At 40.3% G+C, this 26374-nt stretch overlaps 1 protein-coding gene across 3 annotated transcripts in view; it reads right to left on the bottom strand.

Annotated features, from left to right (window-relative positions):
- Positions 1-287: 287 nt before the first annotated feature.
- The window catches only part of arhgef12a (Rho guanine nucleotide exchange factor (GEF) 12a), a 43843-nt gene continuing 17756 nt past the window's right edge, over positions 288-26374 (bottom strand). For 2 of the 3 annotated variants that reach the window (XM_026192178.1, XM_026192179.1), the window contains 40 exons: positions 25598-25618; positions 24715-24806; positions 22649-22714; positions 15951-16049; positions 14821-14870; positions 14587-14644; positions 14329-14492; positions 13873-13896; positions 13403-13522; positions 12856-12942; positions 12326-12460; positions 12084-12185; positions 11843-11953; positions 11251-11349; positions 10780-10822; positions 10352-10457; positions 10016-10153; positions 9900-9932; positions 9164-9278; positions 8963-9074; positions 8672-8875; positions 8456-8597; positions 8338-8370; positions 8105-8256; positions 7737-7883; positions 7436-7521; positions 6555-6680; positions 6210-6324; positions 3430-3530; positions 3099-3176; positions 2856-2931; positions 2603-2770; positions 2402-2489; positions 2238-2315; positions 2061-2155; positions 1744-1950; positions 1413-1649; positions 1075-1304; positions 867-942; positions 288-755 (listed from right to left, as the gene is read on the bottom strand). In XM_026192178.1, coding sequence (XP_026047963.1) covers positions 745-755; positions 867-942; positions 1075-1304; positions 1413-1649; positions 1744-1950; positions 2061-2155; positions 2238-2315; positions 2402-2489; positions 2603-2770; positions 2856-2931; positions 3099-3176; positions 3430-3530; positions 6210-6324; positions 6555-6680; positions 7436-7521; positions 7737-7883; positions 8105-8256; positions 8338-8370; positions 8456-8597; positions 8672-8875; positions 8963-9074; positions 9164-9278; positions 9900-9932; positions 10016-10153; positions 10352-10457; positions 10780-10822; positions 11251-11349; positions 11843-11953; positions 12084-12185; positions 12326-12460; positions 12856-12942; positions 13403-13522; positions 13873-13896; positions 14329-14492; positions 14587-14644; positions 14821-14870; positions 15951-16049; positions 22649-22714; positions 24715-24806; positions 25598-25618 — 4225 coding nt within the window. In that variant the 3' untranslated portion in view covers positions 288-744. The remainder of the gene's footprint in view (positions 756-866; positions 943-1074; positions 1305-1412; positions 1650-1743; positions 1951-2060; positions 2156-2237; positions 2316-2401; positions 2490-2602; positions 2771-2855; positions 2932-3098; positions 3177-3429; positions 3531-6209; positions 6325-6554; positions 6681-7435; positions 7522-7736; positions 7884-8104; positions 8257-8337; positions 8371-8455; positions 8598-8671; positions 8876-8962; positions 9075-9163; positions 9279-9899; positions 9933-10015; positions 10154-10351; positions 10458-10779; positions 10823-11250; positions 11350-11842; positions 11954-12083; positions 12186-12325; positions 12461-12855; positions 12943-13402; positions 13523-13872; positions 13897-14328; positions 14493-14586; positions 14645-14820; positions 14871-15950; positions 16050-22648; positions 22715-24714; positions 24807-25597; positions 25619-26374) is intronic. The other variant, XM_026192181.1, reaches the window with a different exon arrangement.

Here is a 26374-nt window from a genome sequence, read left to right as displayed (position 1 = left end):
CAAAACACAGGTCATTTTAACACAATGGGATCCATCAGCAGTGCAACTCTGGCCTCTTCAGTCCGAATACAGTCCTGCAATTCAGCAAGGTGTGCTAGGGTGCTTTTATGCTAGCGAGCACTCGGCTCTCCCACTAACCCTCGTGTGACTGAAGCAGGAGAAGCAGCCAAAAACTGTAACACCATGGCCTAAAGCATGCAAGCAATATGGGAAACACTTTAAAAAATGAAAAGAGAGAAAATAAATACATCTTGGGATAAAAAAAAAAAAATCTTAATACATTATCTTAAAATTTTCCTTTTCTTGTTTTGTGTTTCATATATATATATATTCTCAACACACTTCTTTGTACATTTTGGTATAAGTTCTCTTTCTTGCAGGGATTCAAGGGATATGGGTGTTAAATGGTAAAAGGGGAGGGGGGTGAGGTTCTGGCGCAATCCCACATCCCTGATTGCCTTGTGCTGAGGAGGAAGAAGAGGCGGAGGAGGAAGAGGATGGGGGGGCTCGGCATCGAAAAGATGACTCCTCCCTTCAAATGTTTGCTCACACTTAAGTCTCTCATTCTCTGTGGCAACTGATGGAAAAAACAAAACGGAAAAAAAACAAAAAAAACAGGGCTCAGCAGTGAGAGGACAAGCTTATAAGTCGTCCAGAAAGTCCAGGACATGAGAAGTAGGAACAGACTACAAGTCGGTACTTCCTCTTTGGGACCACAGCCAAAAGCTGCTGCACAGACTTCCACTATCTCTTATCTGAGGGAGAGAGAGCAAGATCTGGGATCAGAAAAGGAACAGATACAGGAAGTGATTCATAAATTAAGAACCAGTTATTCATTTGTCAGCGCTGAGCATGAAGTGAGATACCTTTATTTCCATGCGTGTCTGCTGCTGATCTCTCTGGCCTTTGCTGTATTAGACTGTTGTACTTGGCCTCAACCTCCTGTGGGAGAAAAATAATTTACTGCCAGATTACACAATAAAAATGACTACTGTGTATGTGCATGATACCAGTTATTGTGTGTGTGTGTGTGTGTGTGTGTTTCAGAGCTGTAAAGGATTAAGTGTCGGTTACCTTCAGATAATTGAGGTTGGCCTGAAGATTTCGAAGGTGAGAGAGGACCTGTCTGCTGAAAGAGGAGAGGCTGCCGGCCTGTGATGTTGAAGAAAATCTCAAATTGATGCCCGAGTCAGCAGCGCAGCCTTGGGAAGTGCTCAGCTGCTTCCCTGTGGTTGTTGCCAAGATGTCATCGTCTGTGCTGCTCTCCCCTGGGCCACCGTAACCCTCCAGGACTAAATACGCAGCTGAAAGAATCAAAGGAAAACAGGAAGGATCAGGACGAGGCGAACATTTATGTTTAATGTCAGTTTATTCTATTTAAACCATGAGTTGCTCTGACTGCCCAGACCTACCATAGTCATCAGTCGAGTCAAAGAAGCCGGTGTCTCCTGAACCCAGGTCCTGAGCCAGGTCGTCTGTCTGGGAGCCGGTTTTCTCTGAGCCGTTGTGGACCGTCACTCGTGCACGGCTGTCTATGGGGGTGCGCAGAGAGGTGGTCCTGAGGAGGCGAGCCCCTGTGGAGCGTTTAGTTTGCTCTGCAGCTTCCTGGGACATAAGCTGGGTCACTAACACGTGCTTTAATGCTGCCACTGAGCAAAAAAAAAAAGAAAAAAGTGATAGATTTACGGAGTACAGCTGGATCGCATTTCATGTGCATCAATCCATCGGTTCTGTGCCCCTTACGTGTTTTCAGTGCTTCGTCTGCCCTCGAGGGGAACATGCTAAACGAGGCTCCTCTGCAATCCTCGGCCACTGGATAAGAAAGTTCTGGGTCCACAAAGCCTTCTTCTTCCTCCTCCTTCTCCTCCTCAGTCTTCACTCCCTCAAACGGATTACTGCCAGGTAGCGAAGTCTGCAGTGCGCTTCTACAGACTGGACTGCTTTCCTTATCTATGAAGGTATAATTAAGAGTTATCACAGGGGTTTAATTACAGAAGTATAGCGACACATATTTAAGTAGGACGAAGAAATGGATCGAGGAAATGAGTTGCTCCAGTTACCTGTGGACTGGGTGCTGCCAGTGGATGTGCGGTCCGTGTCTCTACTCAACCTGGAAACTCCCGTTGTAATGATCTCCACGCCGTCTCTCTCCCCACTGGCACACGAGCAGAATCATGTGTTAATAACGAGCATAAACCCTGACCCACTAGATGTGCTCAAATTAGTAAGTAACGTACACGGTCTGAGGTAATGGTATGACGCTGTGAGGCTTAACTTTCATGGCTTCAGCTCTCTGCGTGATTAGACGCTGCCACCTTGTGCAGGGAAATGAAACAGTCATCAGCTCGTATAACAACCGGAACAATGAGATTTAAATGAATCAAAGGGGATTTGCTCTCACGTTCTCTGATCTGAGACAGTGGGCGCCATTAGCTCGTAGATTTGGGCTCCGTTTTCCGACATCGAAAGAACAAAGAAGGACTTGTTGTCTGGCAGAAGAGAGGCTTATTAATGAATATTACTCTACCCTCTATGGATGGAGCCTGTATTATTTCATACCTTATTCTAGTAATAAATCCTCAGAGTTTATGTGGTAACTGACCTGTGGCCACTGAGCGCACCAGCACCGTGTTGAGTTTGATGATAGGGCTGAAGATATGTTTGGTATCTGCAGTGCCCGACAGGTTTTTGCTGTGACACTTCAGTATCAGACGCTCATCTTGTTTCTGTAGGAGAACCAGGATGTCCTCCAGGAGGAGTGTGTAGAGCTCTGAGAGAAAATAGAAAGATGTGTTTGTAAGTAGTGGTCACCTTCCAGCTAAACAGCAATAGTGAAACTATCAATCAGAACAAACCGATAGTTTTGTCCTTGTTCACTTTCCATGACAGTGGACCCTCGTGCACCATCGTTTTCTTTGTCAGATCCAAGTTCTGAATATTATGGAACAGGAAATAAAAACAAAAGCTTTAAACTACTGGCTTCTGCTCTGTGCAGTGCTATTTTTCTATCTAGCACATATTTCAAACAGTGAATGTGGGTGTACAACAAGTGAGTATGCTTTAACTGAAGCTAAAAGAGGGCTGGGCAGACAACTCACCTTTAGCTCCAGGATCATTGGGTTGTCTGTCTGCTTTAGAGAAGAGAGGTCCAATCGTCTCTGATAGTCCTCCAACCTCTAGAGGAAGGGAGTGAAATAAACAGATGGGGAAAAAAAAAATAGGATAAGTAAGTCCTCTTTAAGAGGATACTGCTGCCTGTGGAGCAGAAGCAGTGGAAATAAAATGCAGTTTGAGTAAAAAGGAAGCTGAAAAGGAAGTTGGAAAACAAATCATCCTAATGGCAAAAAACATGGAAAGGAGATTCAATTAAAAAAAAAACAAAAACAACAACAACAACAACAAAAAAAAACAAAAAAAAAAACAACACACCTGTTTGTCCTCAGATTCCTTCACAGCCTGGTTGACGTGACTGAGGATCTTTCTGCAGCAGTCTGCTGCCTGCTTAACTTTCTCCTTCTCCTCTGCATTGTCTGAAAGACGACATTAACCAGTAAGGTCTCCTCAGTTCTGCAGAGGACTGTCCGACAAATTGATATTTCGTCCGGCCATTAACACGCCATCATTCCCAAAAAATTATGACAGGGCTTTGGGGGGGAGCGGGAGCACACTTCAGTCCCCTAATAGCTGGTTATTCTTTATCGTTAGTGCATTGTCTCGAGTGAGACCCAAAGGCCGCTGCAGACTAAAATGATGGCCCAAACAATGGGCACGACATTCCCCAAAAATGTGCACTGCTGCCGCAGGACCATTAAAATGATAATCTCTCTATTTGTCTCTGTAACTCATCCGTTCTTTTATGCTGCATTCAGATTATCAAATGCAAATGAGATACCATTATTATTTTTTTTGTTTATGTCCATAGTTATGGGTAAATTCATTTACATGCTGTATTAAGTCACCAATAAGAACTAATTGGCACGGGGATTGTGACATGATGAATGTGAGAGAAAAGCTGGATATGATAACTGAACTCTGCTCAAGCAGGTCACATGAGGGCGTGCTGCAGCACTGCAGCCAAACTTAAAGCAAGAATTAATTCTGATCTGACATTTACACACTTTTACTGGTAAGCCAGGCTGCACCGCTACTGTGATGAACTAGATGGCTGATATACAGTGTTGGGTAAGTTACTTTAAATTAGTAACTTAGTTACATTACTAGTTACTTCTATCAAAAGTAACTCAGTTACTTCAAGTTACTCGTTACGTTCAAAGTAACTAGTTACTAGGGAAAGTAACTTTGGTTTTACTCAGAATTCTCAGAATTATGGAGCATTATTATTTAATAAATGCTCATAATTTATTTTTGAGTAATTGCTTCATGTACATCTATGCTGTATGTTAATAAAAGTGCCTGTGTGACATCTGGGACACAGCTTTGACTAAACTCTCCTTTTGTTCTTACCTTATAGCTTTAAAAAAAATTATTGAAATGTACATCGCCATCCAGCTAAAAAATATCGAGATATGAATTTTGGGTCATATCGCCCAGCCCTACTCCGTCATGCTAGCTAGTACGCAGTACGAAAAAGTCAGCATAACGAAAATAAACTCCACCTAAACTTGGTTTATATCTGACCCAGATAGACTGCATGTCATAACTTCTTACCTGAAGTTCAGTTCACCTGACACCGGCGGCTGCCTCGGGTCTCTCCTCCTGCCTCCCCTTTCCCTCATCCACCTGCTGCCCTCCACCACTTGCTAATGTTACTGAATCTGTGGAAGCTCCGCGATGCCACCACACGAAGTAACGAATAACGAGCCTATCTAAATCCCAGTAACGATTAACGCGTTCCTGATTTTGGCATAATAACTAGTTACCGTGCTCGTTACCACAATAATAACGTAGTTACTGTAATGCGTTAGTCCCAACACTGCTGATATACAGTGCTCATCAAATGTATTAAACATACATTAGGGTGGTGCTCTATGTTACCGATGCACTAAATTAACATTATTGGTAATTATGAAAATCATATTTTATGTGTCTGCAATGGTCAAGCCACTGGTACACATATGCCATTTTATGTAAATAATATTTGTATAGCTATAAAATATTTACTGTTGTTACCTATGAATTTTCAAATTCACAGGTTTACAGAAAAAGCAGTAAAAATAGTAAAAGCATATTATTTATAGATGAAGATACCAAATTACAGTTATTTACCTGCATTTCTGCACAGAAGAAGAACTAGTTTTTTTTAGTTGTTGAATCCTTGAATAATTTGAATAATTTTAACCTTGAATAATTTCTGACTCCTCAGAGAAGTCCATATTGGATATAAAAATGTGAATTCAGTTTATTTGCCAAATAAATAAGAATATTATTCTTATACATGTAAAAAAAAAAAAAAAAAAAAAACCAAGATAAAAATATTCTGGAGAGACAGTGAGATCCTATCAGAACTAATTGAGCTGTGTAGAAAGACAGGATGAGTTTGGAAGTGATCCAATCAGAAATAATCCCCTTTTGCAGAAAGGTTAGATGAACGCATTTGATTTGCACCTGAGAAAATGGTTTTCTTTCTGATGTCAACGCTGGGGAGAAAGAGATGTCACGGAACATAACGCATCAGACTTTTAAACCTTATATTTTAGCCACTGAATCAATTTTAGATTTAATCTACTTTAATCTTATGATACTTAGTAGACTAAATAACTACCAAAACTAAATGATGTTTTAGTAAAAGGCTAAAACTAAATCACAATTTGCCGTCAGAATTAACACTTTATTTAATTTTGAGAGCAGTTTTTAATCACAGGAAGCCTAATAAATATGTTAAGCAATGAATAATTTAAAAATAAGAAAGAAAACTATTTATCTAGTCAGGGGACTCCCGTGTGAAAGAGTCTGTGTACTTAAGTACTTGGACTTGTTTGCAGTATTTTATTTCACAGTTTACAAAAATAATCTGCAAACTAAATGTGCTCTAATAATAATAATAATAATAATAATAATAATAATAATAATAATAATAGAGTTGCAGCTATTCGTTTAAGTAAAGGCCTGAAGGCCTGTCACAATTATTAGATTAGATCCTTCACGAGTTGTGCATTAAGGTCGTTGTGCACGCAAAGTAATTACAATGTGAACAAATCCTTGCCAACTGTGGTAAGAGAGCTCTGATTACTAAGAAAACACAACCACACCTGTGTACTTGACAATGTTGTCGAGCAGCAGAGGGTACTTGGTGAGCCGCAGCATCTCCACAGGAATGATGTCCTTGAGTTGCAGTCGGCGACACTGCCTGTTACTCTCTGCCTCCTGCAAAGAAGCAAAATATAAGTGGAGTACCCTTAAGCAGCCATAAAAACAGCCCAAATGCATAATTTTCAGTATAAATAGAGACTGAGCTAGAATAAGAGTAAGCTTGGGTTTTTATTTAGATCCACACAACCATTGTTTAAACCATCTGATTGACAAATTGTGAGCCTTCTGAGCAGTTATCTCCTGTGAACACCTTGTATACACTGTGTGCGCAGTGACAAGCGTACCAGAATGAATGAAGTGAACCTCGAGTCCTTCTTCTGTTTGGTCTTTATGAGCTCCAGAGCAAAAGGCTGGTTACTGCAGAACGTCCCCACCGCCTGCTTGATCTTCTCTTCCTCTCCACCGCTGAACTGTTACCACCCAACCCAAGACAAGACAGAGATGGATAGAAACTCAGTCAATATGGGTCAGAGGTAGTAGATTTAGTATTTAACCGCTATGACGAGTGGCTGACTCCTGGGGGGGCAGGCTTATGTCCTTGCAGCAGAGACAGCTTAAGTTTCAGTCCAGACTAGATCAATGTTTAGACCCTTAGGGGACTGATTAGCCTACTTATCCTACTCCCTCCACGTCTCCCATTGAGAGACTCTATACAAGACTTCCAGCTCCTACGCCGCTACCTCACATCTCATATATCACTGACAATATTAAGATGCTGAGATGTCAGCCAGATCTAGGGTATTGAGTGACATCATTTACTAGGGACAGGGCTTCCATTTTTCTCACTCCCATTTCATCTTACTGGAGAGGGCAGATTTTCCTCTCTGTCGTCTTTGATTTTTTCCCCCTCTTTTTTCCCCCCATTTTAGAAGGATTTAAGTGGCGAAAAAGGCCTATTACCATGGCTGTCATATATAAACTGCACATACCCATGTCCCTGTGCACACGTCATCCCAAAAGATTGTCGAATTATAAAGCTGAGAAAAGCAATCTCAAGCCAACGTCAACAGTTTTTTTCTCGTTATGAAGCAATTTTGGGCAACACTTCCATTTCTTTGTACACAATGTTTTTTTCTCCCCACCACATCAGTCATCTTGAATTTTATTCAATAGAAGGAATTATATGAAAGAGAAAATAGAATTTTGGCATGAAAATTGTACTCACCCAGGAAAGCAAGTCGTCTCCTATCTGATCAATTACTGAAGAGTCATTTCTCTTCCGAACGGCAGCCATTTGATCTGATATGTTAACTGAAATTTAAATAGGAGGAACTATCAGCATGTGTGTGTACAAGATTTAAAAAAAAAAAAAAAAAGGAATGCAAAATGATAATGTGAGCGTCTGTATGTTGTTAAGAGTTTGGCCTTACTTTAAAATGGAATTAAATTTACACTACAGGACTTTTCAGGCATTTTATTGATTCTTAATGGCTCAGAGGCAGAGGAGATGTGTGTTTATAGTGTACCATGCAGCTGCAGAACCTCTTCCAGATTGGAGAAAATATTCTTGATGTCAGCAGGAGGCAGGATGGAGTCTTTGGTGAGCTTCTGGTAGAAAACGTTGTCCAAAACCTTCAGCATCCGTACATGTGCACGCTCTGTGTAAAACAGCTCTGCAGACACGCAAGATGTTAATTCGAGCTGGCAGGTATTTGCACATTTCAGCATAAAACACATCTGACAGCAGCTTGGGTTGGATCCCAGCAAATGCTGCATAATTGTCTTCCCGTCTACGCACTATATTCTGTATACTGTAGTATTTTAAAGCATATGGAGAGTATACTTTGAAAATACAATATAAGCTTCAGGGGAGTTTGACAGTGCCAGTCCTCACCGTGGATAACTTCCTGTCTCTTGATTTCATGAGGCCTGAGACCGGCTAGAACCTCTGGACGCACCAGATGCTGCCAGTTTGGGGGATCGCACTCAGAATCTGTTCCCTGGTCATCCTCGCTCTGGATATCAGCACCACCGAGTCCCTCAAGCCTACAGTAATACAATAAAGTTAGCTTTTAAACTAGGTTTTTAGATCAATATAAGAAAGTCCAAATGATCTGGTATTCTTGCCTTCTTAAAGCTTTTGGTGTTCCCTCGTGAGTTCTACAAAAAGTGACAGAGAAATCAGTCATAAAAATAAGAACTTTTAAGGGAAACAGTGTTACTGCAGATGTGACTTTAAAGGCACCTGTCACTTTCTCTGTCATCCTCTGGCAGTTGGTCCAGGTTATATAGAGGGTCAAACTGCGAAGCAGAGTAGGGCAACCCGTCCAGAGAGTCCGATGGAAGGATTTCACTCACCCTGCAGGGGCCAAATATTGGAGTCCCACCTGCCAGATAACAAGTTAATAGCCATCGCTCCTTTAAGTGTTTTTTCATTTAATTCATTTGTCTGCTTGCTCACCCATATCAGCGTCTCTGCTGGTGTCAGAGCTGTAGGTGGCGCTAATTGGAGATGATGAGTTGACAGACATGGAGTGTATAAGTTCAGGGCCCTCGCTTGATTGGCTGCCTTTGAGACGACTAGATTCTTTATAATCACTTGTAGACAGTGCAGGTTGAGACATCTGTTTCTGAGGCCGTGGTCGTCCCTCCTGGGTCGTACCCCCTGAATACACAGACAGGTGGTATCAAAATAATATAAAGCTTTGAAAGCTACGTTGTTATTTTTGGTCATTTCAAACTCGTATCTTACCTGACGATTCGATGCGGCTGGGCCGCCGCTGAGGTACACGAATATTAAATTTATTATTCTTGGGAACCTTTTTCACTTTCTCTTCCCTTTCCTTTTCTGTCTTGTTGCCTCGCTGTAGAGTTCATCAAAAACAAGAAAAGAGTCATGTAGGTGATGGGGGAAGAGGAAGAAGTCTCACTGTGCAAGACAAATTTAGATTACCTTAATCATGGGAAGAAAGCTGATCCGAAGCCGTTTGGACTCCAGGCTGCGAGGTTCCTTGACCCTCACACCAAGGTGCTTCATGTACGTATATATAACATACTGCATTGTAGTGCTTAAAAAACAAACAAACATGACAACCAATGAGTTTGGATGCTTTCTGAATTATAATTAACAAAACAAGACAATGCTAAAATTTGAAGAGAGCAAGTATCCATATTGTGATTTGTACCATATGTCACAACAGTCGTTCCTCATACAACGTCTACACAAACCATCTGGGCTGTGCTGCGACCATATGGCATTTCAAACAAGACTGTTTCAATCAGTCACACTTTTGAATTATTTAATATAAACATACTGCATAAATTACATGTTTTCTTTAAGAGACTGCTCCACCGCTTAATTTGTCAACTGTGGGGGATGCAGAGTGGCGCTCGGATGACACTGATATGTATTCTTGCTTGAAACATCAAAGACTGTACTTTAAAGGTGAATAATTACTACCACTGGCAAGTTATTAAATTAGGAGCAGATTGCTGTCTAATGATAATTTCAAGGACTGAAAAGATTTAATAAAAATAAGCCAAGACATGACAGCTCCCTTAGATAATTGAGAGGCATATTACAGAATGTAAATATAGCACAGACACAGATGGCTGAAGGGGCCATGGGAGTTGTTAACTCTTAGAAATCTCTTGATTTAAGAAACTTGCTTCAGCCAAAGTTTTCTTACCATTTCTCTTCCTCTGTGAGTTGAGTAGTTACCCTGTTAACAGTACGATAAATAAAAATTGATAAAACTGAATATTATGAGCTTCCAACTAGCATGTATATGTATCAGTTACTCACAGGATATCGTCTATTTTCGCGATGATGTTTTCAGCATATGAGCGTTCCCGCTCGAGAGTGCCGCGGTCTCTGACTCTCTCTTGGTCCAGTCTGCCCAGCTCTGCTTCAGCCACTGTTAGGCCCATACTCCGCTTCTGCCTGCAAGTACCAAACACATAAGGAGGTATACTGTTATTACTGTGACCAGGTTGATAATGTTTTAGAGAAACAATGAAGAAGAGGATGAGAAAAGCTTGTTTCTTTTATATATGCCTAATGTGGGAGCTAACAAAATCCTTAACATCTGAAACCCAGCTAAATCGGCAGCATCACAAAAAATACAAATTCTGAATTTACCTGAAATCTTCAAGATTCTTCTGAATATCAGGGAGCAGAGAGTCCTGCAGTGTTTGAACATGTTGTCTGTTTATTTCCTCTGGGATCAGTTCTGTCCGCCGCCGATCTGCAAACGCACGCACGCACGGACACACACACATACACAGAATAAATATCAAAGGGTTGCAGCATGTCCACAATAAATAAGTGGTATTAAAGCTAAGCAATACTTTCCAAACCATCAGAGCATTTGATTTCTTAAGGCCTTGGCAAGGACTGTGCTTGGCTGGCTGAGGAATCGACTTACAGGGACTGTATAATGAGGGTGCTTAAATTGCTAAAGTTACTCAGCAGAAGCACAAAAAGTCAGCACAAAATAAATATCACCAGCTCTAAATGATGCTGGTAAGGTAACTGAATGAGACAGAAGCTGTGTACGAAATACTTACCAAGATCAGCGGAGACAGATTCAGGAACACCAACTTTTAAATTCTGCAACAAAAATGAAACAGTTCGATTCTTTAAAAGCAAACAGGGATATAAAGGAGTGAAGGTACTGAAGTCAAGCAAAACACTGCCAAATGCTGTCTGCATGAGTTCAGATCATAAATAAAGACACATAACAGTAAATGATCTGGCATTTATAGTGCTTTTCTAGTCTTATTGTGCCCTTGATACTCCTCTATCATCTCCAATGAAAGGCATAACAGCCAATTACCAGCAAATACACCACCCTGTTCTGACCTGTATATGAGATTACTTTAAAATGTGTTTTTAGGCTTTGTTTGGTCGAATTAGTATGATTTTGGAAACACCCGGGCCGGAAATGTGATTAAATTCAATTTGCTACAATAATTTGCTGTAATCTAAATGCAATACTAGATTGTGTGCTCGCTGTGTAAAGACAGATAAAGACTCACTGCTCCCCGGTCAATGAAGAAATTGTGAAGGCCCATGAACACCCGTCTGGTCTCTTTGGAGTTGGTCTGCTTGTAGAGGTCAGCATAGAGGTAGCACAGCTGAGGGAACAAAACATTAAAAATCAAAATAAAATAGGAACTGCAGAGTCTCCTAAACAGCAAGATTTTGTTTTAAGACAAGTTAAGCTTTCTTCCCATAGTTAAGCCGGGGTTTCCTGTGGTGGTTCACTTCTTACTGAGATAACTTATGCCACAAAAACTTATGCTGTGAACCCATCGCTGGTTTATCTGCAGCAGGTATGTTAGTTTCATTCTGTTGTATGTGTGCAACTGCTTCATATGTTTCTAATATTATACTTTATTCTTGCATTGTAAAATGAGATTCTCAGCTGTCAGTGCACTAAATCAGTGTTGTTGGTCAGATGTTCATGTGACTGGCGCATACATGGGACAGCAAACACTGGGTTAACATAGCAAATTGATAACCAGCTTTGTGTGACTGGGTGAACTTTCTTCACAGCAAAGGGCCTAGGTTACGTAAAAACTGTAAATAATGCATAAAAGCCATCAACAAATATGAAGGAAGTCTTACCACAGGAGCAGGGTCGAACTGAGAGATGACATGATACAGAAAGGCTGCGAGGTGGGCAGGGCGAGACTTGAGCAGCTCAATACTATTAAAGCTGTTACACTGGCCGTTTGTCTGAAAAACAGTCAGTACAACAGTTTACCTCTAATCTTAACCTATAAGTCACTTGAAATTGTATTTGGGCTTTCCGTAAAATTGTAGGGTTTTGCAAATAAATAAAAGAGATAATGTCCCACAAAAATACCTGCTCTTGGTCTGAATCAAAATAGTCATCCTCAGCTCCAATGATCTGCGAAACCAGGCGAGACGAGGAGGGACTGCTGACTGTGGTAGGGGAAAGGGCGTCCTGTAGACGAGATGTCAGGTATGGTCAATATGTCTCCCCCATTTGGACATTCATAACCTCTTGACCTTATTGTGTGGTTGTAACAGTTAGAGGAAAGACAGAGTAAATAATATGTGTGAAGATAATTTCCATAAAGCTACCAGATCAGTGGTGTCCTCTGTCTCTGGGGAGTGGAAGGAGTTGTAGCTGTTCCTGGGTGTGGTCTTTGGGCTGGGGCAGGAGAACTCTCTTGGACACTGGCTGTCTGGAGATGACGGCCCAAATATGCGAGATATCTGAAAGTGGGAAGGAACACACACACACACACACACACACACACACACACACACACACACACACACACACACACACACACACACACACACGCAACAACTTTGTAATGAATCTAAATTTCATTAAAAACAGAAAAAGAGAGAAAAAAAGAGACCTAAAACACTATATTACAGATTGGTTGCTATGCCTGAGAGTCATCTGAATGTAGAATCGGTATGCATAAATATAATCCTTGCTCTGGTGATGTTTAGCTCTAAATAAGCCCCAAAGCCAAGCAGGACTGATTCCATTTACTTTTACATTATTATTCTAGAGCATAGCAGGTCTTGGAATTTGATGTAAATATGGTATTGAGAGAGATTTTTAGATTGTGATGTTTAAAAATGTGATTACTTACAGGGGTCCTGGTCCAGAACAGGTCTGCATTGTTTTCTCCCTTGGGGACAAATGCATCTTCATCTGCATCATCACTTGGAACAATCTCCTGAGGATTTAATAATACTTTTTTTTAAAAAAAATAATAATTATAAAGATTTATATATTTTAATGATAAACAAGTAATATTTACAATGTTCTTTATGACACATGTTCAAACAGCTTTTCAAAATAAACTACATACACTGGTAATAGTCAATAGATCATTTCACGAGTGGAATTGCATAAAATATAAATACTGAAAAATTTAAATGTAGCACACTAGCTGACGCACATAGCACAAGGCTCAGCGTGTGATGACTATAAAATAAGCCGTCACTCAGACACAAAAGAGTGGCTTCCCACAGAGAAAGTCTAATCCTCTGATGGGCTTTGGATTAATGTTTGTCTGGCACAATCTCTAAATGTTCTACAAAAAAGAAAAAGAATCCCACAACACCTCCGTGGATGCTGCCGTTAGATACCTGTCCCTAGATATCCCATGTCTTTGGGCATGTTATGGTAACTACCTGTGTTGTCCCAATGGCCTTGGGGAGCTGACCCTGCAGCTGAGGAATGTGTTTTTCAGCTTCCTGGATGTCTTTCAGTAGTTTAGGGGAGGGGTTTCTGCTGTACTCCTCCTTCATGGCCTGAATGGCAAGAAGGGGGAAATCGACACAAGAATAGTAATAGCAGGTCACTGTAGTTTTCTTGAAAGTGGAAAAATGTCAAATATGTTGACATTTGTTTCCCATGCAAAAGTTAAAGAAAACGACTTCCTGCATTAAAATATATACTGCAGTATTTAAATAAACAATACACATACTACTTGACTCCTCTGTATGAATGTTCTGGTACAAGTGATCTTTTGATTTTCCAAAGAGAAAACACCACTCGTTTTAATAGTTCAATTTAACACAGCTGTGCATCAAAGAGGGCAAATCTTCTTTCTAATGCCAGAACCTTTAGTCAGCAAGTGACACTTGTTTGCTTTACTCACCTCCAAGATGTCAGCTTTCTCATCCTGTGGGGATAAAAACCAGAGAAGCTGAAAAAGATGCAAAACAGCGAATGTGCAATCTATCTCTCTCTATATAATAGATAATAGAAATAATATCATTTAAAATTAATAATAATAATAATAATAATAATAATAATAATAATAATAATAATAATATTTAATAATAGTAAAATATACACATGCACATGTTTCACATATGTTATATAATTCTCTATTATATATAACAGAGACAGTGTCAGGGTTATATAGAAGTCATTTAGCCCCAGAGAAGATTTGAGCGGATGAGATTTAGAGATGTACCACAAATGTGACAGCATCTATAAAGGGGGGAGGGGGGGGGGGGGGGCATAGACAGACCAAGGGGAATAAGATAAAGAAGCATGACAAATTTGCAGAAAGTGGACAGGCAACAGAAGTAACTAATGTCTTTAGTACCCATGGTTGTTGAATAGGTAAGATGCTGTCCTGAGGACTGCAGGGGCGCCGTGGTGCTGGAGAGTTTGGAGAGGATAAGCTCATGTCTGGCTCTGCTTCGGGCAAAGGTATCTGGGCAAGCCCGGGGGGCCGGCCCAGCACTGTGAGGGCCACATAGGAGCCCGCTAGAACACACACATAGAAACGAGAATTAGTCCCTTTTTGTAGGATTTATTTTTAAAATGTAACTTTTGTGAAAATGCAGAAAGAACAACTTACATTTAATAAGTTTCACCACTTCTGTGTGGTTAGAATGTGCAACATGGGTCCCATTAACCTGGAAGACAATAGTGGCCATATTCTAAGTACACAGCCGGACATTGCATTTTATTCCCAATAGTTTACTGAGTAGAAATACTGAGTGGCCAGAAGGTGGCAGCCTCGGTATTGGCCTTGGAGTAGAAAACGGTAACTTTCGCAGTGAAAAGACATGGTAGCAGAGGAACAGAATACCTTGATGATCCTGTCTCCTGTCTGAACACCTGCTCGCATCGCAGCCCCATCTGGTAAACACAAAGGGAAATAAGCAATTAACAACCAAAAGAGAGTGAAAAAGCAATGGAAGTGGAATAATAGCAAATAAGGAAGGAAACACAAAAAATGCTTCTTCATGATGCAGCAATGACATTTCTTCACAATGAATATGCCAAAAGTCTTTTGACAGACCATAAATACGTGACTATTTCAAGTGCTATTTTGAAAGACCATAACAGTGGTTATATTACAAGAAGGACCTGTTTCACAGCTCCACCCCAAACAAAGGGATTTAGGCATGAGACAGGTTATTATGAGAGGCAAGTCTGACTAAAGTCAGCAGAGTGCAGTTCAAGTACTCTGCAAGCCGAAAATAGACTTTAGGTCTTCAGGTTTGTAGTAGTGAGGAAATTCAACTTGGGGTCAGGGAACAAAGAATATAACTCAGTCTGCTCAACTGTGGAGTAGGTGGGGGAAAAGGGACTTATAACTATCTGTTTCAGTTTCACCACGTTGGGATGACATTTAAAGACACTATAGCTGCATTTTGTTTGCTTTTCAGTTTAAAATGCTGATACATTATTCACATGGAACTTAAAAAAAGAAAATGGGAAGCCATTCAGTGATAGTTAAGACACTCCCAAGCATTAATGAAAGTGCAAAAAAGAAAAAAGGTCTCGATTGGTTCACTCCTCTGCAGTCTCCATCCACTGCTGTACAGACCTGCTAGTGTTTACTGTGACCTGATAAAAGCCCACATAATCCTCTACAGACAGCGTGAGACACTACTCGAGGTCACAGAAGCATTTTGGCAAACTCATAACAAGACAACAGGATAAAGCAGAAGCTGCAACTACAAGTGAAACTTGTAGAAAGAGGAAATAGTTTACAGTCAACAACGTCACTAGTCTAAATAAATGCCAGAGTTGTTGATTTCTGGGGACCAATTACCACTCATATTGGCGAACTAACATGGCAAATTGACGTGATAGTTTGATGTCATTGCATGAGGACACAAGCACAAAATAAGGAGAGCTCACGTAAGGCTCAAACTGAAGGTGGTCAATGTGGTAACATTTTTCTCTTTTAAATTTGAGAGTCAATCTTACCTTCTTTGACAAGCTGCACAAACACTGGATTGTCACCACTGACAGTGAGCCCAAAGCCATTTTCATCTTTCTGGATTATTACACATCGCTGGACCAGACCTGCAAGTGACACAGACCGGAAAGAGAAAGATTTTCACAAGATCAGGAAGTTGAGTAAATTTTTAGTTCACCCAGTTAGTTCACTCTTAGCATGTAGGGTGACAGAATTCCACAATAATCACACTGGGAAGGTGATAAAAATCAGTTAAAATCAAACTTTACACTTTTTCCTCTGCCAAAGCATAAAGCTGAAGCTGTCTGTGTGTGAGGTAGGCCACTAGAAAGCTCTCCTTTTTTGTTTTTAAACATCAAAATACAACAGTGGGCTCCACGGATAATGGCTCCATGGTGCCTTCTTAAATTTTTAATAGAGATTTGGTTTAGATATGTTGAATTATGTCAAAATTATGCAAGTTAGAAATATGAACATGCTGCCACAAACCCCAGAAAAAATAAATGAAAACATATACAAGGTTCGAGCTGTATGTAGACGGAGCTGGGGCATTGCTTCAGGAATGGAACTAATAAACTCTGCGGGCCATTCTTTCCCCTGAGTGTCCCATTAGAATGCAGCTCCATCTGAATCTGCACAGGTGCAGTTTCCACATCAACTGTAAACAGTGTTGGGGAGTAACAGCATACATGTACCGCTGTTACGCATTTAAAATACAAAAGATGAGTAACTGTATTCAGTTACCATTTAAAAAGGTGGTATTTAGAATACAGTTACTTTGTTGAAATAAATGGATTACACGGCGGTATTTTCCTGATTCATATTGTCGCAGGTCAGGACTGTTTGGGTTTTGTTTGACAGCTATGTTCTGTTGTTCCAGGCGGCAGCGTTACGGTTGCCATGGTTACAGGATGACGCACGCTCTCTGCGACTGTGTATTTCCTGGGTGAGAGAGAGCGCCTTTTTGTCGTTGTGCTAAGCTAACAGGCAGAATGCTATAGCCATAGCCCTAAAGAATGTAGCATCATGGGCAGTGTAGTCCGTGCTGCAGGGAGAATGGACTGCCATACCCGTTATGTGTCTGTGAGTGCGAGGAGGGAGAAAAAGGATAGTGGAAAAGTACGAGCTGTCATCGAGCAGAAACGGGAGCTGGAAGCATGTAAATATAATAATAACCACTGCAGCCAAGAAGAGAGCCTGACGAGCCCAGTTGTAAGTAAGCTATTAAGACTCGACTGTACACTGTGTTCGTGTTTTCCTCCGAAACAATAAGCTCCGTTGGAGCAGTCTTTCAACGCCCCTCTCTGTCTCTCGCTAGCAAAGTTGACCCAGACAACAAAGTAAAGCTATTTTTGGCTACGAGCCCGACACGAACCCGACGTATTAGTCAGAGGTCCCTTTACTACGGTTCGGAGCCGCGGAACTTCAGTAATAGTAATAAAATCACACAGCAATAGTACATTCACGTAGTTGTAAACAGCATGATAATATATTAAGTAATCCAAAGTATTCCTTTACGTTACTCTCATTGAGTAACGTAAAGGAATACCTTACAGAATACATTTTGGGGCATGTATTCTGTAATCTGTAATGGAATCCGTTTTAAAAGTAACCTTCCCAACACTGACTGTAAATGGGTTGTGAAGCAGCTCGAAATTCTCATTTTGTGCTTTAAAGTCACCAAAGGACTTTAAAGCACTCGGTGCGCTCAGTTTATCAGCAAAGTGCGCGTTTGGGAACACTGTTGCGCTGACTTGGTTCAACATTACTTGGCAACAGGGAAAGTGAGGCAAGTTGCACTGCTGCATTTGTGACAGCTTCACTTGAAATGGCTTCACCGCATCATACATGCCATGTCCATGAACTGACAGATTTCCTTGCTGAGCTCAAAAACTCTATTGAGAATTTTTCCCCAACTCAGCCAACGGACCTCTGTATGATAAGGAATGTCAGCAAACTCTGAATTCATTTCCCACATAAAAGACTGAAATTGACAGTGATTTAAACCTTTAGTTCGGATAAAATTTACGGTTTGCGTCACGGTGATCGTTACATGCTCCGTTTTTAGGACTTTACCACACAGCGTTTCCTGGTGTATGATGCAGTATGCTGTTAACTCACCGTACAGTTCTCCTGCATCTTTACTCGCATCCTGCCGACTAGTCCACTTTTTTTCACCACACAACACCGACGCTCAATCTGTTGTAAGTCCAACAAGTTTGTCCCAGGGCAGTTTCATGTCGGTTACACTTTGACATACGTTTCTGCTCAGGCTCACATTTCCAAAATCTACGTTTTGTCTGGACACAAGACGTCGCACACCTTCATCATGCAGCTCTACAGAAACTCTCCCTCGGTAAATGGCTGGGCTGATTTGGCTTTCTCCTCTGCTACAATAAAACTTGCCTTCACAACAGCTTTACTTTGTGAGTTTGCTCTGGTGAAAAAAGTCTGTTGAAATGTCAGATTCTTCTTTAGCTCTTCTACTTTCTGTAGTTTCTGCTCTGCATTTAATTTTTTCAGCTTATCCTGATGTTTTGTCTCGTAGTGCCGTCTTAAATTCCTTAATTACAGCCACATTAGCTCCACTAATAAGATACACAGGTTTACCGGTGTTCTGACAAAACGTCCTACCGTAAGTAGTTTATGCACATTTCTGCTGCGCTGCATTATGGTATCTGTAGTTTGTGTGTTATTAGCGCTTCATATTGCCGGGCCATGCATAACAATAATAATAAATCTATATAAAATGATCTCGCGGGCCAGATAAAATTGTCTGCCGGGCCAGATGTGGCCCGCGGGCCTTGAGTTTGACACATGTGCTATAGGCGGACTGTTTAACAAACAACAAAAGGATCACCTCTGGGGACCAGGGTAGCTTGGCTTAGAGTCCAACAGAGAGCCTCAAGCAGTCATACGGAGATACACATCACTGTTTTGCAAGGAGGCGCCATACACACATTCAATTCAGAGTAGTATCTGAGATTATACTGATACTTTAATATGAAGTTACCTTCATATAAGACAGTTTTGCAGACGATTAAAAGGCCATCCCCCCACCCCCCAATCTCAAAGCTACTATTATTACATCTGCCTTTAAAAATGTATTATCCATACTTGGATGAAGGGATTTTGTGCCCCATTACTTTCACTGAAACAGTCCCAAGACAGGACATCTTTGAAGCCAGTGTGGACATGAAATATGACCAATAAGGCTTTTACTGTGTAAATGCATAACACATCATAGACTTGGAAAAATATTATCCTGAAACACGAATTTATGGTTGCCCAGAACACAAACTATGCACAGTTAATACAGTTTGCTGAAAACACTACTGTGAGTTGAATTGTATCTGGCACTCAGCATCAAAAAACCAGGGGGATGATGACTGACTACAGGAGGCGCAGCATGGACCCATCCCTGCTGCTCGCTAGATCAATACAGACTGCATCAAAAGGGTTTCCTTCTTTAATTTCATAGGAACATCGCGGAGGATCTCTCTTGGTCTCCCAACATAACAGCGACAGTTAAAAAAAAAGACCACCAGAGACAACATTTCCTGAGTGCGCTGCAGAGGAATCGCACAGAGGAAAAGCTGTTGGTAGCCTTTTACTGCTTTGCCATCGACAATGTACTGATGTACTGCATCACAGTGTGGTACACTAGCTGCTCGGCAGCAGACAGGAAAGCTGTGCAGAGGGTTATCAACACCATCCAGCAAGCCATCGGCTGCCCAGTGTCTTCCCTAGAGGACATCTCCAGCACTCGCCGTCTCAGCAGGGCAAAGAAAATAATGAAAGAGCCTCCCTACTCTGGACAGCACTTGTTCAACCTTCTGCCCTCAGGCAGGCAGTACAGGTGGACAAACATCCAGACAAACAGAGTTAAAACAGTGTCTTCCCTTATGCCTTCAGAACCCACAATTGCTGTAAATAAAGGAGCACAATACCTATTCTGTGGTGATTGGCATCCCCTTAAGTCCAGTCATCATAAATATACAGACGTCCATGTCTGTCCTTTACACTTTAATTATTTTCAATGCCAGATTTATTTTACATGCTTCAATTCTTTTAAAATGTTTTATCTAATGTCTTGCACTTTCTAATAGACAACGACAACAAAGGGTCCTTCTCATTATTACTACTATCATAATCATCATCAAGACTGGCTAGACAACAAACAAATAAAAATACCTATTTATAATACAGAACCCTATGCAAAAAAGTTGGAACCATCATTAATAATTTCATTTAAATTAAACAGTACAAAGACAAAACATGACATTTATAAAAGGCACAACCATGATTGTTGTTTTTTTTTTTTTTTTTAAATAAATAAATGATTTAAATACAGTGTTAGTTAAAGTTTCCAAAGGCCTGGTACAGCAATAACAGAAGCTAGGTAAACTGGGTTTAAAAAGATACATTTAAGTTACTTAGAAACACTTTAATAACATGACCTGCTAAGAAGAGAATCTGGATGTTAAACTGGTCTTTTCTACAGCCCCGACCAATTAGACAATTGAAAACATTTTAAATGGGAACTACAACAAAGGAAGCCCTGAACTATGAAATACCTGAATTTCTGAATCACACATGCTCGGAAAATGTTTCGCTTTTAAAAAAAAAAAAAAAAAAAAAGCAATCAGTCGTCTCAGTTTACAAATGCTTAGAGATGTGTGTTTAAAAAAAAAAAAAAAGTCCTCTGTACTATAAGCTTCAAATTTACTCATATCTTTATTTACAAAACAACAGTTTCAACATATAATATTTTGTCTTTGCACTATTTTTCATTAAGTATGAGCTTCCACACCTCGGGGTGACTGAATTATCCTTTAGTTAGGACTATGCTTAATACATGTCTGCAAAACAAGCAGACATCCACCCGTTTCCCAGCATTGTTGAAAATGAGTTTCAAATCACTGCATTCTGTTTTTATTTACATTTTACACAGGGTCGCACCTTTCCTTGGAAACAGGTTATGTGTGAGGTCATTTCTGAAACTGATCTGACGACTCTGCTTAAGTAGATGTTATCTCACAGGTTAGAAAGAGGAACGTTACTTTTCAGGTTCTTTGTGGAGCGACTTAGAAGAAATGCAAGGGGAAGGTTATCTTTTATCTGGCCAGCACTTCGTCACAAGACATAAAAGAAAACATTACGCAAAGTACACAAATGCTTAAATACATAATTGTAGTCTCATATTATTTAAACAAACAAACAAACAAACAAAAAAAACAAACAACAAAACGAGAAGACTCTATAACTACAACAAACTCTCTTAAATTGTCATTTCAACATTTTAAAGACTGAGAAAGGTATCCAGTGGTTTCTTGTCATCAAAAGAGAGGTAAGTCGATCGATAGGTACGTTGGGGGTTGGAGAATAGAAGGAATAGCAGCTAATATGTGGAGAGAGGTTAGAGGAGCCAAAAGCTCTGGGTTGGGGGGAAGGGTGTAGGAGAGAGAGGGTTAGGTATAGATGAAGGAGCGAGGAGGAAGGGAGGAGGAGAGGGCATGGGTGTCAAGGAAGCAGATGAAGCCATATGAATTCAAGAGCTGGTGTGAATTTGCCTCTAGATGCTTAGCTCTCTCTCTCTCTCTCTCTGCTTTAAAGCATTTAAAATTCTTTGGTATTTATAAACCATGAGGAGTGGGACTGCTGACATGATCTGAGCTAATGTATAATTCAGAGATTCAACTTTAATGTAATCAGCACCCACCAATGATACGGAACTTACACTAGAGAATAAGGTGACCTTCTGTATTGTATCATCACCACACATAAGGAATCCAAGTAACAGCCGAGAGCATTCAAAAGGCAGAACAATTTCATTTCATTAAAAGCTGGAGTTTTAAGACTTTCAGTTCTCACTGATTTTTTTGTTGTCTAAAAAAAATAAAAAAATAAAAAATGCTAAAGTTGCACCAGACCAGAAAAAGATAAGAGACAAAGATCTGTTTGTTTCAAAGTGAACAAACACGCCAAAGCTTTGTTGCATATGATAATAAGGGTTTACCTTTGTCAACTGTACCCTTTGGAGAGTTTAGACTATCTCGGCTCAAACTGGCATTTCTGACAGCTGCTTTAAGAATTTGTTTTGTCAATTCATAGCATGTGAGGCAAGCCACATGCAGTCTGTTGGCTGCAGTGACCACGTGTCTCTGCCTGTAAATGTACTCGTGTCAGTGTAGATGAAGTAACAAGCATGAAAGCAAAGTCGAAGGGGTTTAAAAAGACCAGAGGGACACCCAAGTGGCTTTGTTTACATAGATTCTAATTAACATATCACTAAATCCAATGTTTGGTCCTTGTAATCATGTAGGCAGATCCTATACTTAAATTATCTCATTCATTTGAAAAGTACAATAAAACTACATACCAAATGTTCACAAAAAGACTGACTACTAGAAGCTATTGTACTGATCATAAAGTAAAACGAAATAAATAATCACTGTAAAAAATATATGTGTTGGCTGCCTATCTCTTAATAAATGCTATACTGATTTCCATTTTTAAAAGAGCAGATAAACAAGGAGTTGAATGTATCCCAGTTGAGCTGATGTCTTGGCAGTGATTATGAGGACAGTTTATTTTAATATCAGCCAGCATGGTCACATAAGTAAAACATCTATAGGCAATCTCACACCAGGAAGCGTGTACAAATGCAGCTGCCACACCAGCCATTCAAGCAGGAGCTTCTTACCACAGGACTCAGGCTTCCCCTCTGGTAGCACACTGCTGCTGCCACTCTTCTGCACCACCAGAGCTTCTGCTCACAGCCCCCACCACACAGAACGCAGAGCAGACAGCACACATTCACATACACATAAAGAAACAACACAAGGAAAGGAAACAAAACAGGAAAGAGAAAATCATGAGGGAGAAATAAACATGGGAGATGAAAAATTAAACGCACAAATCGGCAGTTTAAAAAAAAAAAAAAAAAAAAAATTAAAAATGATTTGGATAGGCACTGAAAAAAGTGAAAGTAGCTGAAGATTAACTAGCTTGTTTTTTTTAGTACCTTTTTATTTTTAACTACCCACATATCTATAGATACTTACGGCAAATGTAATTATAGGGGCCACACGCTTTCAAAACTGAAAACTGCATTAAAATGATAAGCTCAAGTCTGATTTTATATTAAACATGTCCTGAAAATAAAGAAGGTTACAAAAGGCCAAGATTGCATCTGGCTTCTTTAATAAAAATTCTGCGCTAATAACACAATGGCCATAAAAGTGTAGCTGTACACTCCAATTTTATCGTGATGAATAAGCAGCTAGTGAAATTGCATGCAATTTTGGGTGTGTCTCCCCACCGCAGAGGGTGGTTTTATAAGTTGTGGCAAAGGGGATGATGCTAAAAATAATTCCAAAATCAAGTTTCCATCAACAGAAGAGAAACTTTTCTTAGGCCACCAATTAAAATAAGGAGGCTGACTTTTTCTTTTAGACAAATAATCAGTTTTTGTGGGAAACAATGATCTAAAAAGTCAGTTTTAATAAACATCTACAGTGTCTGCCTACTTCTGTATATCCTTAATAAACCCAAACCACTTTGAAATTAGAGAAAAAAGGCACATATGGAGAATATCTAGGAAAAGATTATTAGAGTTCATGCATCTTGCAAGCAAATAACAAAAATACAAGCTGCGATACAGAACATGCAGACATGCAAAATTTCAGGACATAAATGTAACACTAGCAGAAAATAAAGATGTACAAAAAGTACATTTAAGAATGAGGTGCATCTTGCTGGATTTGGTACATTTTGTTTAATCGCTACATAGCTAAACATCAAAGAAATGTATGCAAGAAGATTTTAGTCTGATGCCAGACAAAGACAAGCAGCAAAGCGCATGTCTTAACTGAGAGAACTCATCTTGTCTGTGTTTTGTTGCATCATTCACAGATAAGCCACTATGTGGTGCAGAGGATTTTCTTTTTTTGTTGTGAATACAGGAGCTTCAGTCATATCTCGAATCACACTCAACTGACTGCTGACAAATACCACCGGGACTGTCACCATATCAGACGAGTCTGTCTCTGAAACACAACAATTTCACCCTGCAATAAACTGGAAACTGGAGTGCATAATAAGCTCAGTGGCTTTTTGTGCCCTTCAAGTATGCATGCACACATGAGACCACCCAACCACCCAAGCATACAAAACCCACTTATTTATGTAAAACTGTGAGACACGTGAACATAATACACACACAGAGCTACTGATTTTTCAGTCCATTAATCAAACAGTTCTCTGCTTATCGGCTTAACACTGGCAACATGTAATGAAACGTAAGCTTTCTGACAAACACTTGTAAAGCTGTAATGTCAACGTAACCATTAAAGACACATTATACTGTCTGTAAACTGAATTAACTCCCAAAAAGATGATTCAAACGCCTACTAATAATAAATTATTTTCATCCAATGACAAACACACAGTAGATCAGACCACACATGTGAAGACTGATGTAAAGCTGTCATTTTAAACTTATACAATAATCAAGCACAAAGCATAGAGCAAGATACAAACATGCCTTGAGCAAATCATCATGAGCACATTTGTTCTATGAGACAATTTGTGAGTGTGAGAGTTGGAGAGAAAAAAAAAAGAAAAGGAGACTGTCAGACAGAAACATGTGAGGCAGTCGGTGAGGCATTCAAAGACCGAAGGAAGAGATGGAAACACGCACTGTCACGGACTGAAGCAGAGCGAGTAGGAAAACCACATTCAAGCATCGAAATGAAAGTACAAAGTTACCTGTAGGGTCAAACTCATTGGAGGGAAGGGAATTTCTTTCACTTTTGGGTTTCTTGTCTGGGGGGTGGTCTTTACTGAGAATACTGCTGGTTCTATAGAAAGGGGAACAGATGAGTAAAAGGTAAACCAAGTGGTAGAACAGTACAAGACCAGCATTTGTCCAGTAAGAGCAATCACATACAACAATGCAGACTTTTACACATTGCATTGTTTTTACTGAAAAGGTCACTATAATGTATGCATGTCTTACATTACTGCTACAGAATAAGCCTGGCTTTCATGCAAGTAAAGACCCAGAGTAACCGCAGCAACAGTAAGAACCAACTACTGTCCTTTTTATTCTTGAGAATAAAATGCAGGAGGACCTCCTAGCGTATCAATCATGCCGAGTGTGTCTACTGTATAAAATGACACGCTGAGAGGAAGTGGAGGCGCTCTCCTGAGTGCCCAAAGAGCAAGGCCAGAGAAAGGACGCTTCTCAGTGGAGATACCACAAGGCCAGACTCCGGCTTGAACCTCGGGAGGCTATGTATGGCTGCCTCTGCCTATACTGGCCTCAACTGTGAAAGGCCACTGTTCTGTTCACAGTGAAAGGCAGCGATGGGCCACCCTTAAAAGAGGGACCCCTTTGTCCGTCACTCTGTGTGTGTGTGTGTGTGTGTGTGTGTGTGTGTGTGTGCGTGCATGGGGGGCGGGGGGTTGGTCCACACTCTAAAGACTTCTGTATTACAGCACACCAGGCCTAGTAAAATCTGCCTCATTTCCCTCATGCAGAGCTCTGTACATGTATGGGACTGGGTGGTGTGTTATGTCTGTGTTACCACAGGATTCCCTATTCATAAGGGTGTAAGTGTCAGCAATCCAATAACATAAAGATTCTTACCTGTTTGCTTTCTTGGGAAACCTGCAAGATAAAACAGAATAACAGTTAGCATCCTACAGAAATCTGCTGGCAGACTACTAATGTAATGTAGAGCACAAAAGCTGGGCTGCTTATTCCTGTTTGCAGAGTTAAAAAACAAAAAACAAGATGTCGTGCTGACAGTTTCTCATGAGACCCATATAGTAGTAAACATGATAATCCCGATCAAACATCGGAGTTCTTCAGCTACAGATTAAAGCGTTTTCCAGGTCAAATGTCCTCTGCCTCTCAGATCTCATCTGTGTGCATGTGCTGTAATCTAGTTCTACAGACATCATAGTTTCACTGTAATAATCATATCGTAATCATACACAGGGCCTTCGAAGTGGCATGCTCATTGCCACAGAGTGCAGCAGTGATGAAATAATTAGGGGATATAGTCAGCACCATATTGGAAAACGCAATGTTTTCCAGGATACTTGAGATCTGCCTTTTTTCTTTAGCAGACAAAGCATGAAAGAAAATTTATAGGCTAGAAAATTTAAAGAAATGCTACACTGTTAACAGCAGCTATAGGTGGTCATTCTCATGTTTAAGAGACAGCCTTAACAGAATCACCCAAGGCACACAAGAGTCGGTGGGCCTTGCACTTTGTACAGTTTCTAAACCAAATTTTACTCCAGTACTCAAAGATAAGATATACATGCCAAAAATGTGTTTTTAGCCTTAAAGTGATTAAAGAGAATCAAAGACAATCTATTCCAACGAAACGTGGCAAAGGGTCACAGATTTTAATAT

The sequence above is a fragment of the Astatotilapia calliptera genome, chromosome 14 (genome assembly GCF_900246225.1).
Source record: "Astatotilapia calliptera chromosome 14, fAstCal1.2, whole genome shotgun sequence".
NCBI classification, from domain to species: Eukaryota; Metazoa; Chordata; class Actinopteri; order Cichliformes; family Cichlidae; genus Astatotilapia; species Astatotilapia calliptera.
This window is presented reverse-complemented; position numbering and strand designations above follow the sequence as displayed.